The sequence below is a fragment of the Akebia trifoliata genome, chromosome 14 (genome assembly GCF_017979445.1).
Source record: "Akebia trifoliata isolate Shusen 1 chromosome 14, ASM1797944v1, whole genome shotgun sequence".
In the NCBI taxonomy this organism is placed as follows: domain Eukaryota; kingdom Viridiplantae; phylum Streptophyta; class Magnoliopsida; order Ranunculales; family Lardizabalaceae; genus Akebia; species Akebia trifoliata.
The window spans coordinates 5,112,009-5,128,841 of NC_141388.1; the positions used below are offsets into that span (position 1 = coordinate 5,112,009).

A 16,833-nucleotide genomic window follows, 5' to 3' on the forward strand; every position below is an offset into this window, starting at 1 on the left:
GTGGGGGCAATTGCCTCAACAGAACTTTGAGACACCCCTATATTTTCAACTAATTACAGTTCCATTTGTCCCCATTCCCTTACCTCCCTCCAATTTTTGCCCCCTCCCCCCTTTCAATTTTTTGTTAATGGCATTGCCTCTTGACTGTGGTTCTCATATAATAATTGGAAATGACCTAAATATCATTTTCTTCAATTTTTAACAAAAAAAAAATCTTTGAATTTCTCCTTAAAATCATTCATCTTTAAGTTTTTTAATTATACAACTAATCATAGTTTGCCCACACTACAAGAAAATCCTGGCTCCACCCTTGCTCACCCTTGCTAGTTGGACTTACGAGTCTGAACCCGTCATTAAAAAAAAAAAAAAAAAAAAAAATTTACTCTATATAAATTGTATAAATTGAGAATTCTATGCGACAAAATTGGAGATGTGGGAGTGCGGAAACCCTTTTCATAAATTCAACTGTTAAAATTCTTACTCGTGACCACATGCGTGGTTGATGTTCCTCATTGCATCTCAATTGTATCAACAAGGGTAATTTAGAAAGGTTTACTAAATGTTTGGTGAATATCTCAAATACCCTTATGCAATTTCAAATTTATGACAACTCTCTAATGTGTAGTCTCCTGTGAGAGACTAATAGAAATTGACTAAGATACCCTCATCTTTAACCTCTAATCAAGTCTTTGTTTTTGTTATAAAAGGAACCTTCACTCTACAATCATAGGTTTTGATGATAAATTTGCCTAATGCTACTACCTTAGATGATTTCCAAATAAATTTAGATTAAAAATTATGATTTTTTTAAAAAAGAAATAAAGAACTTTTAAGAAAATTATAAAATAATTGCTAAATAAAAGTAAGTTTACATCATAAAGATTGTGGAAGTTTTTTTTGGACTTCCACTCCTTTAGATGGGAATTGTCTCGAATTTATTGAGGAGTGTGGGGTCTTGAATCTTCTTCTTTGACTAGTAGAGGTTGGGTTGACTTTGACTTCTTGGATAATTGAAGGATGAAGGTTGAGGCCTAGTATGATACCTACAAAGGATCTTTTGAAGATTTAATTAGAAAATTGTAAAAGTAAAATCAAATATGGATTAAAGAATGAAGAAGATGATGAATAGTAAAATTGTAGATAAAATCTTTCTCAGAGTAAGAGACAAATCAAATTTTCCAATCCTTTATTAATATTTGAAAGTGGTTTTTATAATCCAAACTCTGGGACAAGTGTCACCACGTGGTTAATCCAGATGTAATGCCAAGTGGAGGTGAGTTAGATAGAAATTATTGACCTTCCTTTGAATTTTGTGCTCATGCCTTTTTAATATTGACACTTAAGTTTGATTGCATTGTCTTAATGTCATTAATGTCGAGTTTATATGATTTATTGTTTGGAGGTGTGTGAGTCAGAGAATGCCACACTCATCTCAGATTTGATAAGTATTTTCATAGATAATCTTAAATGAAAGATTTGGTGCATGGGAAAACTTAGATCACTGTCTTATTCAATTATAGATATATAAGTCGGAATTGTTGTTCAACTTATCTCAACAATGTGATAGAAATGGTCTCTACAAAGATTAAAGGCCGTGAGATGAAACTTTTGGGGAAAAAAAAGTCAAGGCTATTTGTTGATTAATTAAAGATAAGGGTATTTTTGTCATTTCATTAGTCTTTCTTAGAGGACCATGAAAATAAAGGGTTCCTCAAACATTAACAAAAATTCAGAGGGGGCATTATCAAAATTATCCGATAAATAAAGGTTTCGGTTTCGGTTTCGTAAAACTAGTACAACTGTACAAGCCCAGCAGGATTCGAGGAGAGAGAGCACCGGCCGTAACAGTGGTGCAATCTTTCGTACTTCTAATCTCAAAGTCGCATTTGTGGTGTTTTATTAAACCGAATTAGCGCCAAAGAGGGCAAAAACCCTAACTTCCTAGAACTACGGAAAATTCTGATTTTTCGAAGATCAAATCAAACCAAACCAACGAAGAAGAAGAAAATAATCAGAAAAACAGGTTTGATTTCTTTTTAAAACTTCTCGATCATAATCATCGTGTGTTCTATTGTGTTTATTGTTCCTTTGTTTGATTTTGCAATCTTTTCTGGTTTTCTTCTCGATTGATTCATCTCTGTTGCTGTGTTATGTTGTTTTACTTCCGTTTGAAGTTTAGATTGTTCGATTGTTGATTTATGGGTTGAATTACGAATATTTGGATTGATGATTCGTGTTAGGGATTGATTTTGCTCTCGAATGGAAAATCGAGGCCGAAAACGAGCCGAGATGGCCGATCAATTGCCCGCAGATAAACGAGCTTGTAGTTCGACGGAGTTCAGGCCCGCTTCGTCAAGCTCATCCATTCAAACTCAAATTGGTTCCATAAATTCTGCTTCAGAAGCCCCTGATTGTGAAATGGAGACTACTTCATCGGCCGCTTCGGTTTCTGACCGATCAGAAGGTGAAGCAGAGAAGGATTCTGCTTATGGGTCTTGCGATTCGGATGGATTAGATGATTCTGAACTGAGAAGGAAGATTTTACGTGATTATCATCATCGGTCATCCGGAGATCAAGGGAAATTCAGGAGAATTTTGACGAGCTTAAGGGATGATGCTGGACCTAGTAACCAGCTTGCCGCTCTCACAGAGCTATGTGACGTTTTATCCTTTTGTACAGAGGACTCAGTGTCAAATTTCTCTTTGGAATCGTTAGCTCCAGTTCTCATCGCATTGGCTAAGCAAGAAAACAATCCAGATATAATGCTTATTGCCATTAGGGCAATTACTTATCTATGTGATGTGTTACCTCGGTCGTCTGGGTTTCTTGTCCGGCATGATGTGGTTCCCGCTCTTTGTGCAAGATTAATGGCTATTGAGTACTTGGATGTGGCGGAACAGGTATTCTCGATGAAAAAATGCTTTGATTTAGTATTTGAAGTTAAAAGGAAAAAAAAAATATAATTATAGTTTTATGATATTTGCTTGCTTTCTATGTAGTGTTTACAAGCGTTGGAGAAGATCTCTCGTGATCATCCACTAGCATGTTTACAAGCTGGGGCGATTATGGCTATTTTAAATTATATCGACTTCTTCTGCACAAGCATTCAGGTATATTACTTGCCTCTTAAAAAGAATATATAAAGCTTGGATTTTTCTTAGTTTCTTTGTATCACAAAACGTTCGATAGATCATTGCTCCAATTATTGATATCAATGACAGCCGCTTAGCACCTTTACGGCTATAACAATTGCTATTGCTGGGCTTAGCCCCATTGCTCAGTTGGTTTGACACATCGCAAAACAGCTTTGAGGGCGTGGGTTCAAGTCCAGCTTACCCAAAAACAATAGCTATTACTCATATGTCTCAGGCATACTAGTGAGACAGGAATGAACTTTGAATCACACTATTTTTTTTTAAAACTTGGTTCTGTCTATACTATACCTATTCGACCATATATATTGGCATTGACTGGTACTTGAAAGTTGAAACCATGTTAATAGATGTGTTTGATTCTAATTTTCGTGTGTCTAGGCAACATATAAAATTTGGGTGGATAGATTATGGGATTGATTTTCTGTTCTTCTTTATCAGAGGGTTGCACTTTCCACTGTTGTGAATATATGCAAGAAACTTCCATCTGATTGTTCTTCACCTTTCATGGAGGCTGTTCCCATTTTGTGCAACCTTCTCCAGTATGAAGATCGAAAGGTATGTTTTGTATGCTATTTTCTTGTATTGGTTTCTTTTCCATTGTTTGTACGTTCTGATCTTCAGTTAATTTTGGGGTCTATTTATTCTGTTTGTCTGTACCATTACTCTTGGAACATCCCAAGTGGTTTGCCTTGACTGCTCTTTTTTGTCACTTCTATGAATCCCACAGCTTGTGGAAAATGTGGCTACTTGTTTGATAAGAATAGTGGAGCGAGTGAGTCATTCTTCTGAGATGCTGGATGAACTTTGCAAGCATGGGTTGATTCATCAAGCAGCACATCTGATAGCTTTGAACAGTCGAACTACCCTCAGCCAACCAATTTACACTGTATGTGAAGTTCTGTATCTGTGTTTCTAATTTTGGCTTGTTTTTTATCTACTTCTACCTTTCCTTGAGGAATTTATTTTTATTTTTTAAAATTTTATTTATAATGGTCTGCAGGGTTTGATTGGGCTGCTTTCTAGACTTGCATCTGGTTCTGTTGCTCCTGTTGGGACTCTTTTAGAGCTTAATATAAGCAGCACACTGAGACATATTTTATCAAGTTATGACGTCTCACGCAGCATCCCATATTCTACTATGGGTGAAGGACGATGCAATCAGGTTTCATACATTTACAATCTTTGTTGCTTTGGCTGCTGTTGCGATCTAGTTTTGTCCATTTAGAGTTTTATGCAAACTATGCAACACCAATGTAGACTCCAAGCATAAAATCTCATCTTCACCATCCAAAAGGATAGAGTCGTGCCTCAACAAGCGGCAGTCATATCAGTAGACTATTAATTAATTTCTCACTTAGTTGCCTAGAAATAAGGGATGTACATGGGTGTTCATAGAGGTTAGGTGATGTCTTCTTTCTTCATTAACTAGTCTAGGATTTAAATTTGGAAACTAGAACTACAATTCAAATAGATTAGACTTGCAAACTGTAGTAGACTAGTCTTAATAATAATGGGAAGCAAATAAATGTGTTTTAAAACTGATATAAATAAAAAAACTTAATAAAATTTTCTCTGATAATCCCAAAAGAAAAATTAATAAACTAAACTAGATGCTGTCATGGTTTTGCTACCTGTGTGTCTTTTTCACATAAATCACTTTCATGTCAGCATTATGTAGACTTGTATTTGTTGGGTAGCTTATTGAGTTATCTCGCTAACAGTACTAAAATTGAGGAATTTTTGGACACTTTGTTTGTACTGTAGAAAATGAAAGTTAGGAAGTAGGAAAATACATGAAGACACGTGACTGGACTTGAGATATGCTCTAAGAGTCTAAGAATTGATTGGTGAAATAGTATTACTGTTTCTGATCTGGGTTTTTGGGATAAGGCATGATAATGATGGACACTATATTGCTGTAGAATGTTGTAGCCATACATAAAACGGTGCAATTGGATTGCATCACTGTGACATCCTCATTCTTTGTTTTTTTTTTTTGCTCGTTATTCCACGTGATCATTTTAATCTTTCTTTTCTTTTTCTTCTTTATTCCATTTTACGCTGAATCATTGAATTGGTTTGATACTGATTTTACATTGTCTAGTTCTCAAGTTTATGGAGTGCTATACCAAAAGGAAACTGAAAGATGACTGTATTTTTCTCTCTCTGCAGGTACATGAAGTCCTGAAGTTACTAAATGAGCTTCTCCCATCTTTGGATAGAAATGATCAAGATCTTCCAATATCATTAGATAAGGAAAATATTATAATGGGTCAGCCTGAACTTCTGCGACGGTTCGGAATGGACATTCTCCCTGTCTTGATCCAGGTTGGTTCTTTAATATCAATGGCTTACACTCTGATTTTCCCTTCCTTACAGTGGTGACATCTTTTCTGTTCCTGGGACAGGTGGTTAATTCTGGTGCGAATTTATATGTATCCTATGGCTGCCTCTCTGTTATCAACAAATTGGTCTATTTCAGTGGATCTGACATGCTTCTTGACTTGCTTAATACTACCAACATTTCAAGGTGAAGATCGTTTCTGTGGCTAAATTCGATCAATTATAACTTGAACTAATAATTTTGATCTGGGGTTGCTGTATCAGTTTTCTGGCTGGTGTTTTTACGCGGAAGGATCCCCATGTACTGATTTCAGTTCTAAAGATTGCTGAGAATCTCCTGCAAAAGCTTCCAGATGTTTTCCTGAGCTCTTTTATAAAGGAGGGTGTCGTTTATGCCATTGATGCACTTCTAATGCCTGAAATGTTGCCAACATCAAGTGACATCCAGCTTTCATCTGCCTCAAACCAAAAATCTGCTTCAAAAGATGTCCTTAGATGCATGTGCTATGCTTTTGATATTGATCAGTCCCCATCTTCAGGAATGAAAGCTTGCAAGCTTGAACAAGATTGTGTTCAAACTCTGGCGAAGCACATAAAAACCAACTACTTTGTTACAGAATCACTCACTGAGATTGGGTTGACAGAAATTCTTCAGAAGCTCAGAAACTTATGTGTAGAATTAACTGATAAGGTGCATGTGTCTGTGAACAATGATATTTGTGCTCAACAGGAAGAGAACCTGTCTCATATATTGGGTCAAATAATGGCAGAGCTTAATGGAGGGGAATACATGTCCACTTTTGAATTCATTGAAAGTGGAATTGTGACATCGTTAATAACTTACCTATCAAATGGCCATAATCTGAAAGGAATGGTGGATCATCATGGCTCATCCAACCATTTCTATGTTGTCCTGAAGAGGCTTGAAATGTTTGCTAGGTTTTCGTTGTCATCAGCAGGTCAGAGCTGGGAGGGCATGCCCCTTTCAGTATTGATAAAGAAACTGCAAAGTGCACTATCTTCCTTGGAAAATTTCCCTGTCATTCTGAATCATGTTTCAAAATCAAAAAACACCTATGCTACTATCCCACTTGGGCGTTCTACAATCGGTCCAAGTTTAAGGGTTCATTTCGTGAGGGAAGAGGGGGAGACAGGCCTATGTGATTACGCTGTAGATGTAGCAACCGTTGAGCCTTTTTCTTCTTTGGATGATATTGAAAAATTTTTGTGGCCTAGAGTTAGCATAAATAAAGCAGAACATTACTCAAAAGTAACAGGCCAATGTCTGGGTCAGTCAACAGATCTACCTCTTCAAGGATCTTCTGATGCAAGATCTCTTATAGGAAAAGATCGAAATTTCACGGAGGAAACCAACCGTATGTTGTCTGGTTTGGCAGAGGTGCAGGTTATTCTCATGCACTTGGTCCACGATTGACTTTTGCTAGAGATGATTTAAACCAAAAAATTATAGCCTTTTTCCTTCAATATTCATGCAGATGGATAGATTTGTTTCTATATGGTTGATTTTTGGGGTAAAGTTTTGTGCTTTGTTGACTAGTTTAATTTTCTGCAGGAAGACAGAGCTCACTTATCCCCTCTTACACCTGAAAGAGCAGTCAATATAGTACAAGCTCTTCCTGGAGAAGCAACTATATCCTTTGTGCAAACTCCTGTAAGAAGATTTCCTTGTTCATCATAATAGCTGCTTAATGCCAAAAAAAAATAACGGTTGTTGATTTTTTAAGTTCTTTTTTAGTTTCATGGTCTGTTGCTTAATAGAAACTATTTTAAATTCTTGATGTGGAAAAAAATGTGTGTGTGTGTGTACGCAAGCGCTTACCCCTCTTTTAAGGTAGAAAGGCTACCCATATGTTGATTTTAATTTTACACTGTGTTTCAGGGCCCTGCAAAGGAAGACCCACAAATTTTGCCACATGTCGACAGTAGCCTGAATGCACAGGATTCAGACAATGGTGAGTCTCTTGAACTTAACCACTATCAAAAGAAAGCCCTCTTAACTCATTTTTTCCTAAAATATATTGCATTACTGGTTTTTACATGCTGGAGATATATTTCCATTTATGAGTGCTTACACTATAAAGGTCCATCCCCTTCCTATGCAGCTACTACCTCCAATGTTGCATCTACCAGTGAAGAATACAAGGGAGATACTCCCACATCCAACAAAAATGGAGTTACTGCCCCTAAATTGATATTTTACTTGGAAGGGAGACAGATTGACAGGAAATTAACACTCTATCAGGCAATTCTCCAACAACAAGGGAAGGCAGAACACGATGTATTTGTTGGTCCAAGATTCTGGAATGAAGTATACAAAGTAACATATAGAAAAGCTGCAGAACCAAAACAAAGTAATCCTGAAGAATATAGCAATGTTTCACAGTTATCTTCCGTGTGGAACAATCCTGGGAAAATTTGCCAGAGTGTTCCATTTTTTTCTAGAATGTTGGTTTCTGACCTTCCTTATTATTTGGAGAAGTCGGACCCTACATATGAAATCTTGTTTTTGCTAAAAATTTCAGAAGGCTTGAACAGGTTCGCGTTTCATTTAATATCTCAAGAAAGAAGATATGCTTTTTCCCAAGGAGAAAACAATGACTTGGATGATTTAGTGGTAACACCCCCTGCAGTTCCACAAACTGCGTTTGTGAACAATAAATTGACTGAAAAATTAGAACAACAAATGCGGGACCCTTTGGCTGTGTCTTCTGGTAGCATGCCGTCATGGTGTAGCCAGTTAATTGCTGAATGCCCATACTTGTTTGGTTTTGAGGCCAGATCTAAATATTTCCGATTGACTGCTTTGGGTTCTTCAGAAGTCCAATCTCGTTCGTTGCCACGGTCAGTTAATAATAATAACACAGTTTCCCCAAATGATAGGCGATCACTTGCTGGTGGCTTGCCACGGGAAAAGTTTCAAGTCTGTCGGAATCAAATTCTGGATTCTGCTGCACAAATGATGGACCTGCATGCCCGTCATAAGGCTATTCTTGAAGTGGAGTACGTGGAAGAAGTTGGTACAGGTTTGGGCCCAACAATGGAGTTCTATACCTTGGTTAGTCATGAATTTCAGAAAGTTGGCCTTGGTATGTGGAGGGGAGATTACAGAAATTCCACTTCGGGGGAAAACTTAGTGGTTGAGGATATTGGACATTTGGTGGCTCCTTTGGGTCTTTTTCCTCGCCCATGGTCAGCTTCATCAAGTAGCTTGAATGAGACACAGTTCTCTGAAGTGATAAAAAAGTTTGTTCTTCTTGGGCAGGTTGTAGGAAAGGCAATTCAAGATCGAAGGGTCCTTGATCTTCCCTTCTCCAAAGCATTTTATAAACTTATTCTTGGGCAGGTTTGCTTTCAATATTTGGCCAAAAATTCTAATATTACTGCATGTCACATGCTTACTTTGTGTAATATATGGTGGTTTCCTTGATTTTTGTTGTTGTTGTAGGAACTCAATATATACGATATTCAGTCATTTGATCCTGAGTTTGGAAGGGTTCTGTTAGAGTTTCAGGCTCTTATTGATAAGAAGAAGTTTTCAGGCTCTGTTTCCAGCACTGCATCTATGTCAGACTCATGTTTCCGGAATACCAGAATTGAGGATCTTTGGCTTGATTTTACACTTCCTGGGTATCCGGATTATAGACTTACTTCTGGACATGACCATAAAATGGTAAGGCATACCTCCATCATCCTTGCCATCATCATCAGAGCAATCTGAACGAATCTTTTTCTTCCATTCAATTTTGTATACGGCCACGTCTTTCGTTAATTCTTGAATTTCCTTCTTTTTTTAAGAACCTTCAACTAGAATCCTAACTGGGCTTTTATCAGAGTTCTAGTTTTTCATTGACTCTCTATTCTCGTCAACTAATATTTATTTATATATGAATAGCATACACCAAGGAATCTGATCTTGAGTGCAAGCAGTTACTTTGTCCATTGCTAGATTAAATAGATAAGATCTCAAAGCCGGTCTCTATGTTAACCATATGCAAGTGGGAACTACTTTGTTTTCATATTAGTTACATCTCTCTCATACATGTCCTTAATTACGTCATGTATACTACCTAAGACTCATTTCTTTCTTTATACCCATTAAATTAACTATCTAGGTACTTCATCATAATTTTTCTCTAACTCAATAAGAAAAACCATATGTGGATTCTCTCTTTTCTCCAAACTTTTCCATCAGTTGTCTAAGTAGGAAGATTGTCTCAATGGTTGACCTCCCTAGCATAAAGCCAAATTGGTTATATCTAATATCTTTGTTTTTTATTTTAATATTTATTCCATCAATGTTTCCTAAAATTTCGTATAAACCATAAATTGTTTCAATAACACAAGATGTGGCTATGGACAGAATTGAATGGAGGAATAAGATTTGTTTAGCCGACCCCAAAACTTTGGGTTGAGGTGTTGCTGCATTGGTAATGATGGTGGAAATTATGAATCCTAATGCTTGCTTTCCCCTGTGAAGATCATTTCTTGAACATGTTTTGGTTTTCCATAAAATACAAAGCTAAAACATATTATAATGTTATCTTTCCCAGGTAAATATGTCTAACTTAGAAGAATATGTTTCACTCGTGGTGGATGCAACTGTGAAAAGTGGGGTTCTCAGACAAGTGGAAGCTTTTAAATCAGGATTTAATCAGGTTTGTTCCCTTATTTATTGTCTGCTTGATGAAGTAGTAGGATAATTAATTTTTTACTCTTTTTTTTGGGTGTGTGTTGGGTGATGGAAATTTGGATGCTTACTTCAAAGAAAGCCAAGAACACGTCGAGAGCTTTTCTACTTAATAAAGCAAAATGCATAACCTTATTCTCATACATCAGAGCTTTTCAAGACATTTAATTTTTCTTGCTTAAAGGGTTAATGTCGAAAAATAATAACGGAAGAAATAAAGAGGCAGAAAAAAAAATGTAAATAAGGGAAGGGATTATTTTATGTAGGTAATCTACTTAAAGCATAATCAGTGGGACTATGACCCCCGGGAATTACTGGTAGATCCTTTCAAGTTTTGGTATTCTATAGAGTGGATTATTTTCCTGCATTAGGGTACAGGCTCGTAATGTGCATTTGATCTTCTTGGCAACTCATCATATATTAAATGTTTGTTTTTCCAGGTGTTCCCAATAAAAAGTCTTCAGATTTTTATGGAGGAGGAGCTTGAACATTTGTTGTGTGGAGAACAGGATACTTGGGATGTATGAATCTATCACATGATTGGTTGACATATGTTGATGGCTTTGATTGATCGCAACTCTCAGGTGCTGATCATTATTATTTTTATTTACAGTCCACCGAGCTGTTGGAACACATCAAGTTCGATCACGGCTACACAGCTAGTAGTTCTCCCATCATTAATGTCAGTATCAATCTTTCATTCTCCTGCTTCTTGCCTATATCAAGAGCCACTCATCCTTCATGTTTTATTGCAGTTGTTGGAAATTATACAAGAATTTGGATGTGATCATCGACGAGCATTCCTGCAGTTTGTGACTGGAGCTCCTCGGCTCCCACCTGGAGGCTTAGCAGCTCTGAACCCAAAACTGACAATTGTTCGCAAGGTCTGGTTCATTGGTCTTCATTTTAAGGATAAATCTTATTTGTTTTGATTCCTCATCTTGTGTTTCATAATCTTCTTTTTTTCAACAGCATTGTAGTGAATGGGTTGATGGGGACTTACCAAGTGTGATGACTTGTGCTAATTATCTGAAGCTTCCTCCTTATTCTTCCAAGGTCATTTTTTTCTTAACCTTATTAATGTTTTATATATATATATATATTATATAATATTTAAAAAAAAATAAAAAATAAAATAAAAGAACATAGTTTTTTAACTTGAGTTTAAAAAAAAATTGTGGTGTTCGCAGGAGAGAATGAGGGATAGGCTGTTATATGCTATTACGGAAGGACAGGGGTCCTTCCACCTATCGTAGGTTCCCAACTTCCCAACTCTTTGTTTGCATCACCATCCAGGTACATAAACTGTGAATTTGTAATTACTACTTTAGGTGCTGTAGATAAAACAAATTGAAGTGGATGGTTAGGGGTGGTGGTGGAGGAGCTGATTGTGGAACAACAAAAGGAAGCCCCCATCTTCATCCACCAGTTGATGGGATGTGTAAATAGCGACAAATAGGAGGACAATAAAAGTGGTTTTAAGTTAGTTTGTAGAGGGGAGTTGTACAGGACAAAGAGGGGTCTCTCATCTAGAGAGATCCCCCATCGTACACCTCTTTCTGTGTACAGGAGCACCCTTTTATAAGTTAAATTGGCTTTCTGGTATATATTTATCTGCTTCTACTCTTTACTGGCATTCAAGTATTTTGAGACTAGCTTTGTATTTCTGGGTTCTTAATTTAGTTTGTTTAAATCATTTTAATTTTTTGCTAGAATACTAAAATTATCAAGAAGATCTAACTAATTTTCTGTATGACCTTTTAGATCCATCAAAGCATGTTGAATTGATCTTATACTTGTTTACTGATCATTTTTGTTGATTTTATTCATCTGTAAATTGATAAGAATAATAGAAAATGTAGAAACAGTAGGTAGGTATTGTGATGGATGAGAGACGTTTATATGAAAATTTCTATCTATTTTGGTGTTGTAAATATCCCATGTTGAGAAATGGAATCTTCATGCCAAGAAACAGTCCATTTATTCTTTTATTCTAAGAGTGCTTATTGGATCTCAAGTTGGTTCAACCTAAACCCTGGAGTTGCGCATGTTCAAAGCATGGGATCATAACCATTGGTGTTTTGGTGGTTGATGTCTTGAAAATGAGAGTTATATATGGCTCATTTACGTGTGGCTTCAGCCTTCCATTGTCACCTCTTCTGTGGGCTTAATGATAATTAGCAGTAACAATGGGTACCCAAGTTAGCCATACTCTTAACAGATTTGGAACCCATTATCCCTATTTTAGTTCCGGTATTTATTGAGCTTACTGTTGAATCAATCAATACTTATGTATCTGTAAGTGATAAGGGGGCTATTCCCCCCCCACCCTTCCTTCTTTTCTAATTAAAAATATATATATATATATATATAAGTATGGTTGAAAGTAGAACTGATTGTTGAATAATGCTGAAGTGACCTTAAGATTGGACGTCACATCGCACACCCTGGCGTTGAAGTGTAGGGGAACCATACATGCTTTCCTCGAGATACAAGTGAAAAAGCATCTATGGTTCATATCCACTTTCACGTCAAGATGCAATATGGGGTCCAATTTTGAGGTCACTTTCTAGCACGACTCCTGATTGATTGATTACATGTATTTGTGTAGATGAGTGCTGCATATCTAACTTGGCCATGTACAATGTAGTGGTTCAAAAATAATTTTCGCACCCTCAAACCAATTTAAGAAATCCTCATGTTTGATAGATAAGATAACCCAATCAAAGGCACTTGTACATGTCCAATTGTGTTTATCGGGCATAGTGAAAATGGTGTTGATCAATCAAAGGACTTGATGAGATGAGCCTGAGATCATTGAACAAGTTTTTGGTAAAATGGGAAGATTTTGGTAGAAGTAAGAAGAAAAAAAGAAAAAAAAAACTGTGGTTGTGGCTAATGCTCAAGATTGAATAACATAAATCTAGGTTGGTTTGGACTGAATCAATCCAACTTTCCAACTCATTCAAGTTGCATTCTAAATCCAACAAGGAATGTTAATGGATCTGATAAATGATAACTTTGAATCTGGATGACTGGATCAAGTATTTTGGGTGTGTGCCGATTGATCTAATAAAATGTATGGAAACTATATGAAGCTTATTTATATTTTGTATATAAAATTGAATTTGAAATGATCGGATTTGGATCCTAAGACATGAGATCATATTGGCTTTGGATCTCGTCCAATCCTTATTGGATTGATCTTAGATTAGATCAATCTTGATCCAATCCGTACCCGATCCATTTTGACAGTCTAAATCCAACGTCAAACACCAATTAAACAATTTTTAGCGTAGAGAGGCCAACGGTGATGGGGGCAGGATTTCTAAGCCAATTGTACACCAAAGTTTTGTAGTATTCGCTCCACCATAAACATGGTCCAATGATCTAGATTCTAGATTACATGCGACATAATCCGTTTGTTGGTGAAGATAATTAAGTCAGTCTATCCTTACTAACTTAGTAAGATTTGAAATCTTTCTAAGGGTTGCTTGAATTCACCTTGTGGCATCCAATCAAATTTGGGAGTTAGGTGGGAATTTACTAACCTACCATTTTCTAAACCTTGGATCAACACACACACACACATTTATTTTAAAATATATTTTTATCCATGTCTTTCTAAGAAATCTAGAAGGATTTGAGCTCAACAACCCTTGGTAAGATTTGAAAACTTAGGAAGTAGGGACATATGCCCCTGCATTTCCATCACATAAGCGTAGATCATTTGCCTTGGGATACACAAGAAAAAGAGTTATGATTCTACGCATCCCAAAGTAAAATGATTTATGATTCTGTGATGGGGCATATGTTAGTAGAGGTAGTGTCAGAAAATCATTATTCAATTTGTAACTATAGTCCTTGAACCATATAAAACTAACTCCCTCTAAAGCGTGTGCCATTCAAAACATTCCACACGCACAAATATTGCTCAACCAGGAACTAAATGAGGTAACTAAATCAGCAAACAAGAGGACATAATTCCTTCACGTGGTCCACCCCACACCAATCCAAAACATAATATCATTACCACTGACACCAAATATCTATCTAATAATATCTCCCAAAAAAATTTCAAACACACAACACAACCCCCACCCCAATCTTCACTTGTCTTCCCTCATAGATGGATCGACCATGACATCAACAACCCAATTTCCAGTAACACTAACGCACCTATTTACATTCCACTCTTTTGCTCCATCAAACCCTCCAACACCCTTTGAAACCACAATCATCTATAAACCTAAACACCCACTTAGAGCCCAAAACACCAACAACCACACTGAACCCATACTCCCCTCTTTCATCACCACCACCACTACCACTCCCAACGAAGACCAATCACTCCTATCTCTCCTTAAGCAAAGAAAAACAGAGGAAGCTTGGCTAACATACACCCAATCCACCCATCTTCCTAACCCAATATGCCTTAGCCGTTTAGTCTCCCAATTATCCTACCAAAACACCAAAGAAAGCCTCACACGTGCTCAATCCATTGTTCGACGCCTCCGCGAAGAACGCCAACTTCATCGCCTCGATGCAAATTCCCTTGGCCTCCTTGCCGTCGCTGCGGCCAAAGCCGGGCACACTCTCTATGCCACTTCAATTATTAAATCCATGCTTAGGTCTAATTATCTTCCCCATGTTAAGGCATGGAGTGCCATTGTAAGTCGTCTCGCTGCCTCGGCCGATGATGGACCAATTGAGGCCATAAAACTATTTAATTCCGTAACCCGACGTATCCGTCGGATAGCTGACCCTTCCATATTTAGTGATGCACTACCAGACACCGTGGCGTACAATGCCGTGCTCAATGCTTGTGCCAACATTGGGGATACTAAGAAATTCCTGCAATTGTTTGACGAAATGCCCGAGTTTGGTGCAAAGGCAGATGTCCTCACTTATAATATCATGGTTAAGTTATGTGCCCGAGCTGATCGAAAAGACTTACTTGTGTTCGTCTTGGAACGGATTCTCGATGAAGGAATTGTGCCTTGCATTACTACCATACATTCACTTGTTGCAGCCTATGTTGGTTTCAATGATTTGGAAACCGCAGAGAAAATGGTTCAAGCTATGAGGGAAGGTCGGCTTGACCTATGCAATATTCTCAGAGATTCGAATTTGGAGAAAAACCCAAATCGGTTGGAGGACGATGTGTTTAAGAAATTGTTACCCAAGTCAGTAATACCGAACAGCTATGAACCACCACCATTGTTACCCAAAGCTTACATGCCTGACTCAAGAATGTATACAACACTCATGAAAGGGTACATGAAACAAGGCCGTGTCAGCGATTTGGTTCGAATGCTCGAAGCAATGCGGCATCAGAGCGACACTGCTAGCCATCCTGATCATGTAACATATACAACTGTTATCTCTGCCCTTGTCAAGGTAGGATCAATGGACCAAGCAAGGCAAGTACTTGCTGAGATGGCTCGTGTTGGAGTACCCGCAAATCGTGTCACTTATAATGTCCTCCTTAAGGGATACTGCCAACAGTTTCAGATGGATAAAGCCAAGGAGTTGGTCCGTGAAATGGAAAGTGATGCGGGTATCGAGCCTGATGTTGTCTCATATAACATCGTAATCGATGGGTGCATACTTGGGGATGATAGTGCCGGGGCCCTTGCATTCTTCAATGAGATGAGAGCTCGAGGAATTGCACCATCGAAAGTTAGTTACACCACATTGATGAAAGCTTTTGCTTTAACGGGTCAGCCGAAGCTAGCTAATAAAGTGTTTGATGAGATGATCAAAGACCCAAGAGTGAAAGTCGATTTGGTCGCTTGGAATATGTTGATTGAAGGGTATTGTAGATTGGGTTTGATTGAAGAAGCAAAGAAGATAGTTCAGAGGTTGAGAGAGAATGGGTTTCACCCTGATGTGGCTACTTATGGTAGTCTTGCAAATGGGATAGCTTTGGCTAGAAGACCAGGAGAGGCTCTCTTGCTTTGGAATGAAGTGAAGGAGAGAATTGAGGGTGGAAAGGAAGGAGTTGATTCACCTTCTCCACCATTGAAGCCAGATGGAGGACTTCTTGATACTCTTGCCGATGTTTGCGTGAGAGCGGCTTTCTTCAAGAAGGCTTTAGAGATAGTTGCTTGTATGGAGGAAAATGGGATATCACCGAATAAGATGAAGTACACAAGGATTTATGTGGAGATGCATTCAAGGATGTTTACTAGTAAACATGCCTCAAAGGCTAGACAAGACAGGCGGAGTGAGAGGAAAAGGGCCGCGGAAGCTTTCAAGTTTTGGTTGGGACTTCCAAACTCTTATTATGGGAGTGAATGGCGACTCGAACCAGTCGATGGGGGTGATTATGGTTCAGACTCTGATTAAAACAACATTGAGTTAATGATGGTTCATTGTAAACAAATCGGTGTTGTAGAGACATGGGTCCATATTACATTCTTGATTTAGAAACTCTGGTGAGAGTTGTTAAGGATACATAAACAAGAAATTAGTATAACTTCATTTTAGTCAAAACTCTTTGGATTGAATGGTGCTTGCTCATCACCCAACCTAGCATTCTTACCAAAAGGAAGAATTTGTAATGTATCATGTAGGCTGGAAAGTCTCTTTTTTTATATTTCAAATATAGTTAATTTCTTTCA

At 37.6% G+C, this 16,833-nt stretch overlaps 2 protein-coding genes across 4 annotated transcripts; both read left to right on the top strand.

Moving 5' to 3' along the window:
- The first annotated feature begins 1,790 nt into the window (after window positions 1–1,790).
- Window positions 1,791–11,903, top strand: UPL4 (ubiquitin-protein ligase 4). Of its 3 annotated transcripts, none has more exons than XM_086424020.1 (19): window positions 1,791–2,023; window positions 2,241–2,901; window positions 3,001–3,111; window positions 3,595–3,711; window positions 3,884–4,042; window positions 4,157–4,318; window positions 5,329–5,484; window positions 5,565–5,686; window positions 5,764–6,904; window positions 7,073–7,171; window positions 7,400–7,472; window positions 7,623–8,863; window positions 8,966–9,190; window positions 10,071–10,175; window positions 10,648–10,728; window positions 10,821–10,889; window positions 10,963–11,091; window positions 11,180–11,263; window positions 11,398–11,903. In XM_086424020.1, the coding sequence occupies exons 2-19, from the start codon at window positions 2,260–2,262 to the stop codon at window positions 11,461–11,463; spliced, it is 4,782 nt and encodes a 1,593-aa protein (XP_086280146.1). In that variant the 5' UTR covers window positions 1,791–2,023; window positions 2,241–2,259; the 3' UTR covers window positions 11,464–11,903. The 3 variants fall into 3 exon arrangements, with proteins under 3 accessions (XP_086280146.1, XP_086280148.1, XP_086280147.1); XM_086424022.1 differs by having other exon boundaries at window positions 5,764–6,898; XM_086424021.1 differs by lacking the exon at window positions 1,791–2,023 and having other exon boundaries at window positions 2,223–2,901.
- Window positions 11,904–14,062: 2,159 nt separating this feature from the next.
- On the top strand, window positions 14,063–16,833 carry HCF152 (Tetratricopeptide repeat (TPR)-like superfamily protein). Its single transcript, XM_086424023.1, has one exon. The coding sequence runs from the start codon at window positions 14,348–14,350 to the stop codon at window positions 16,556–16,558; it is 2,211 nt and encodes a 736-aa protein (XP_086280149.1). The 5' UTR covers window positions 14,063–14,347; the 3' UTR covers window positions 16,559–16,833.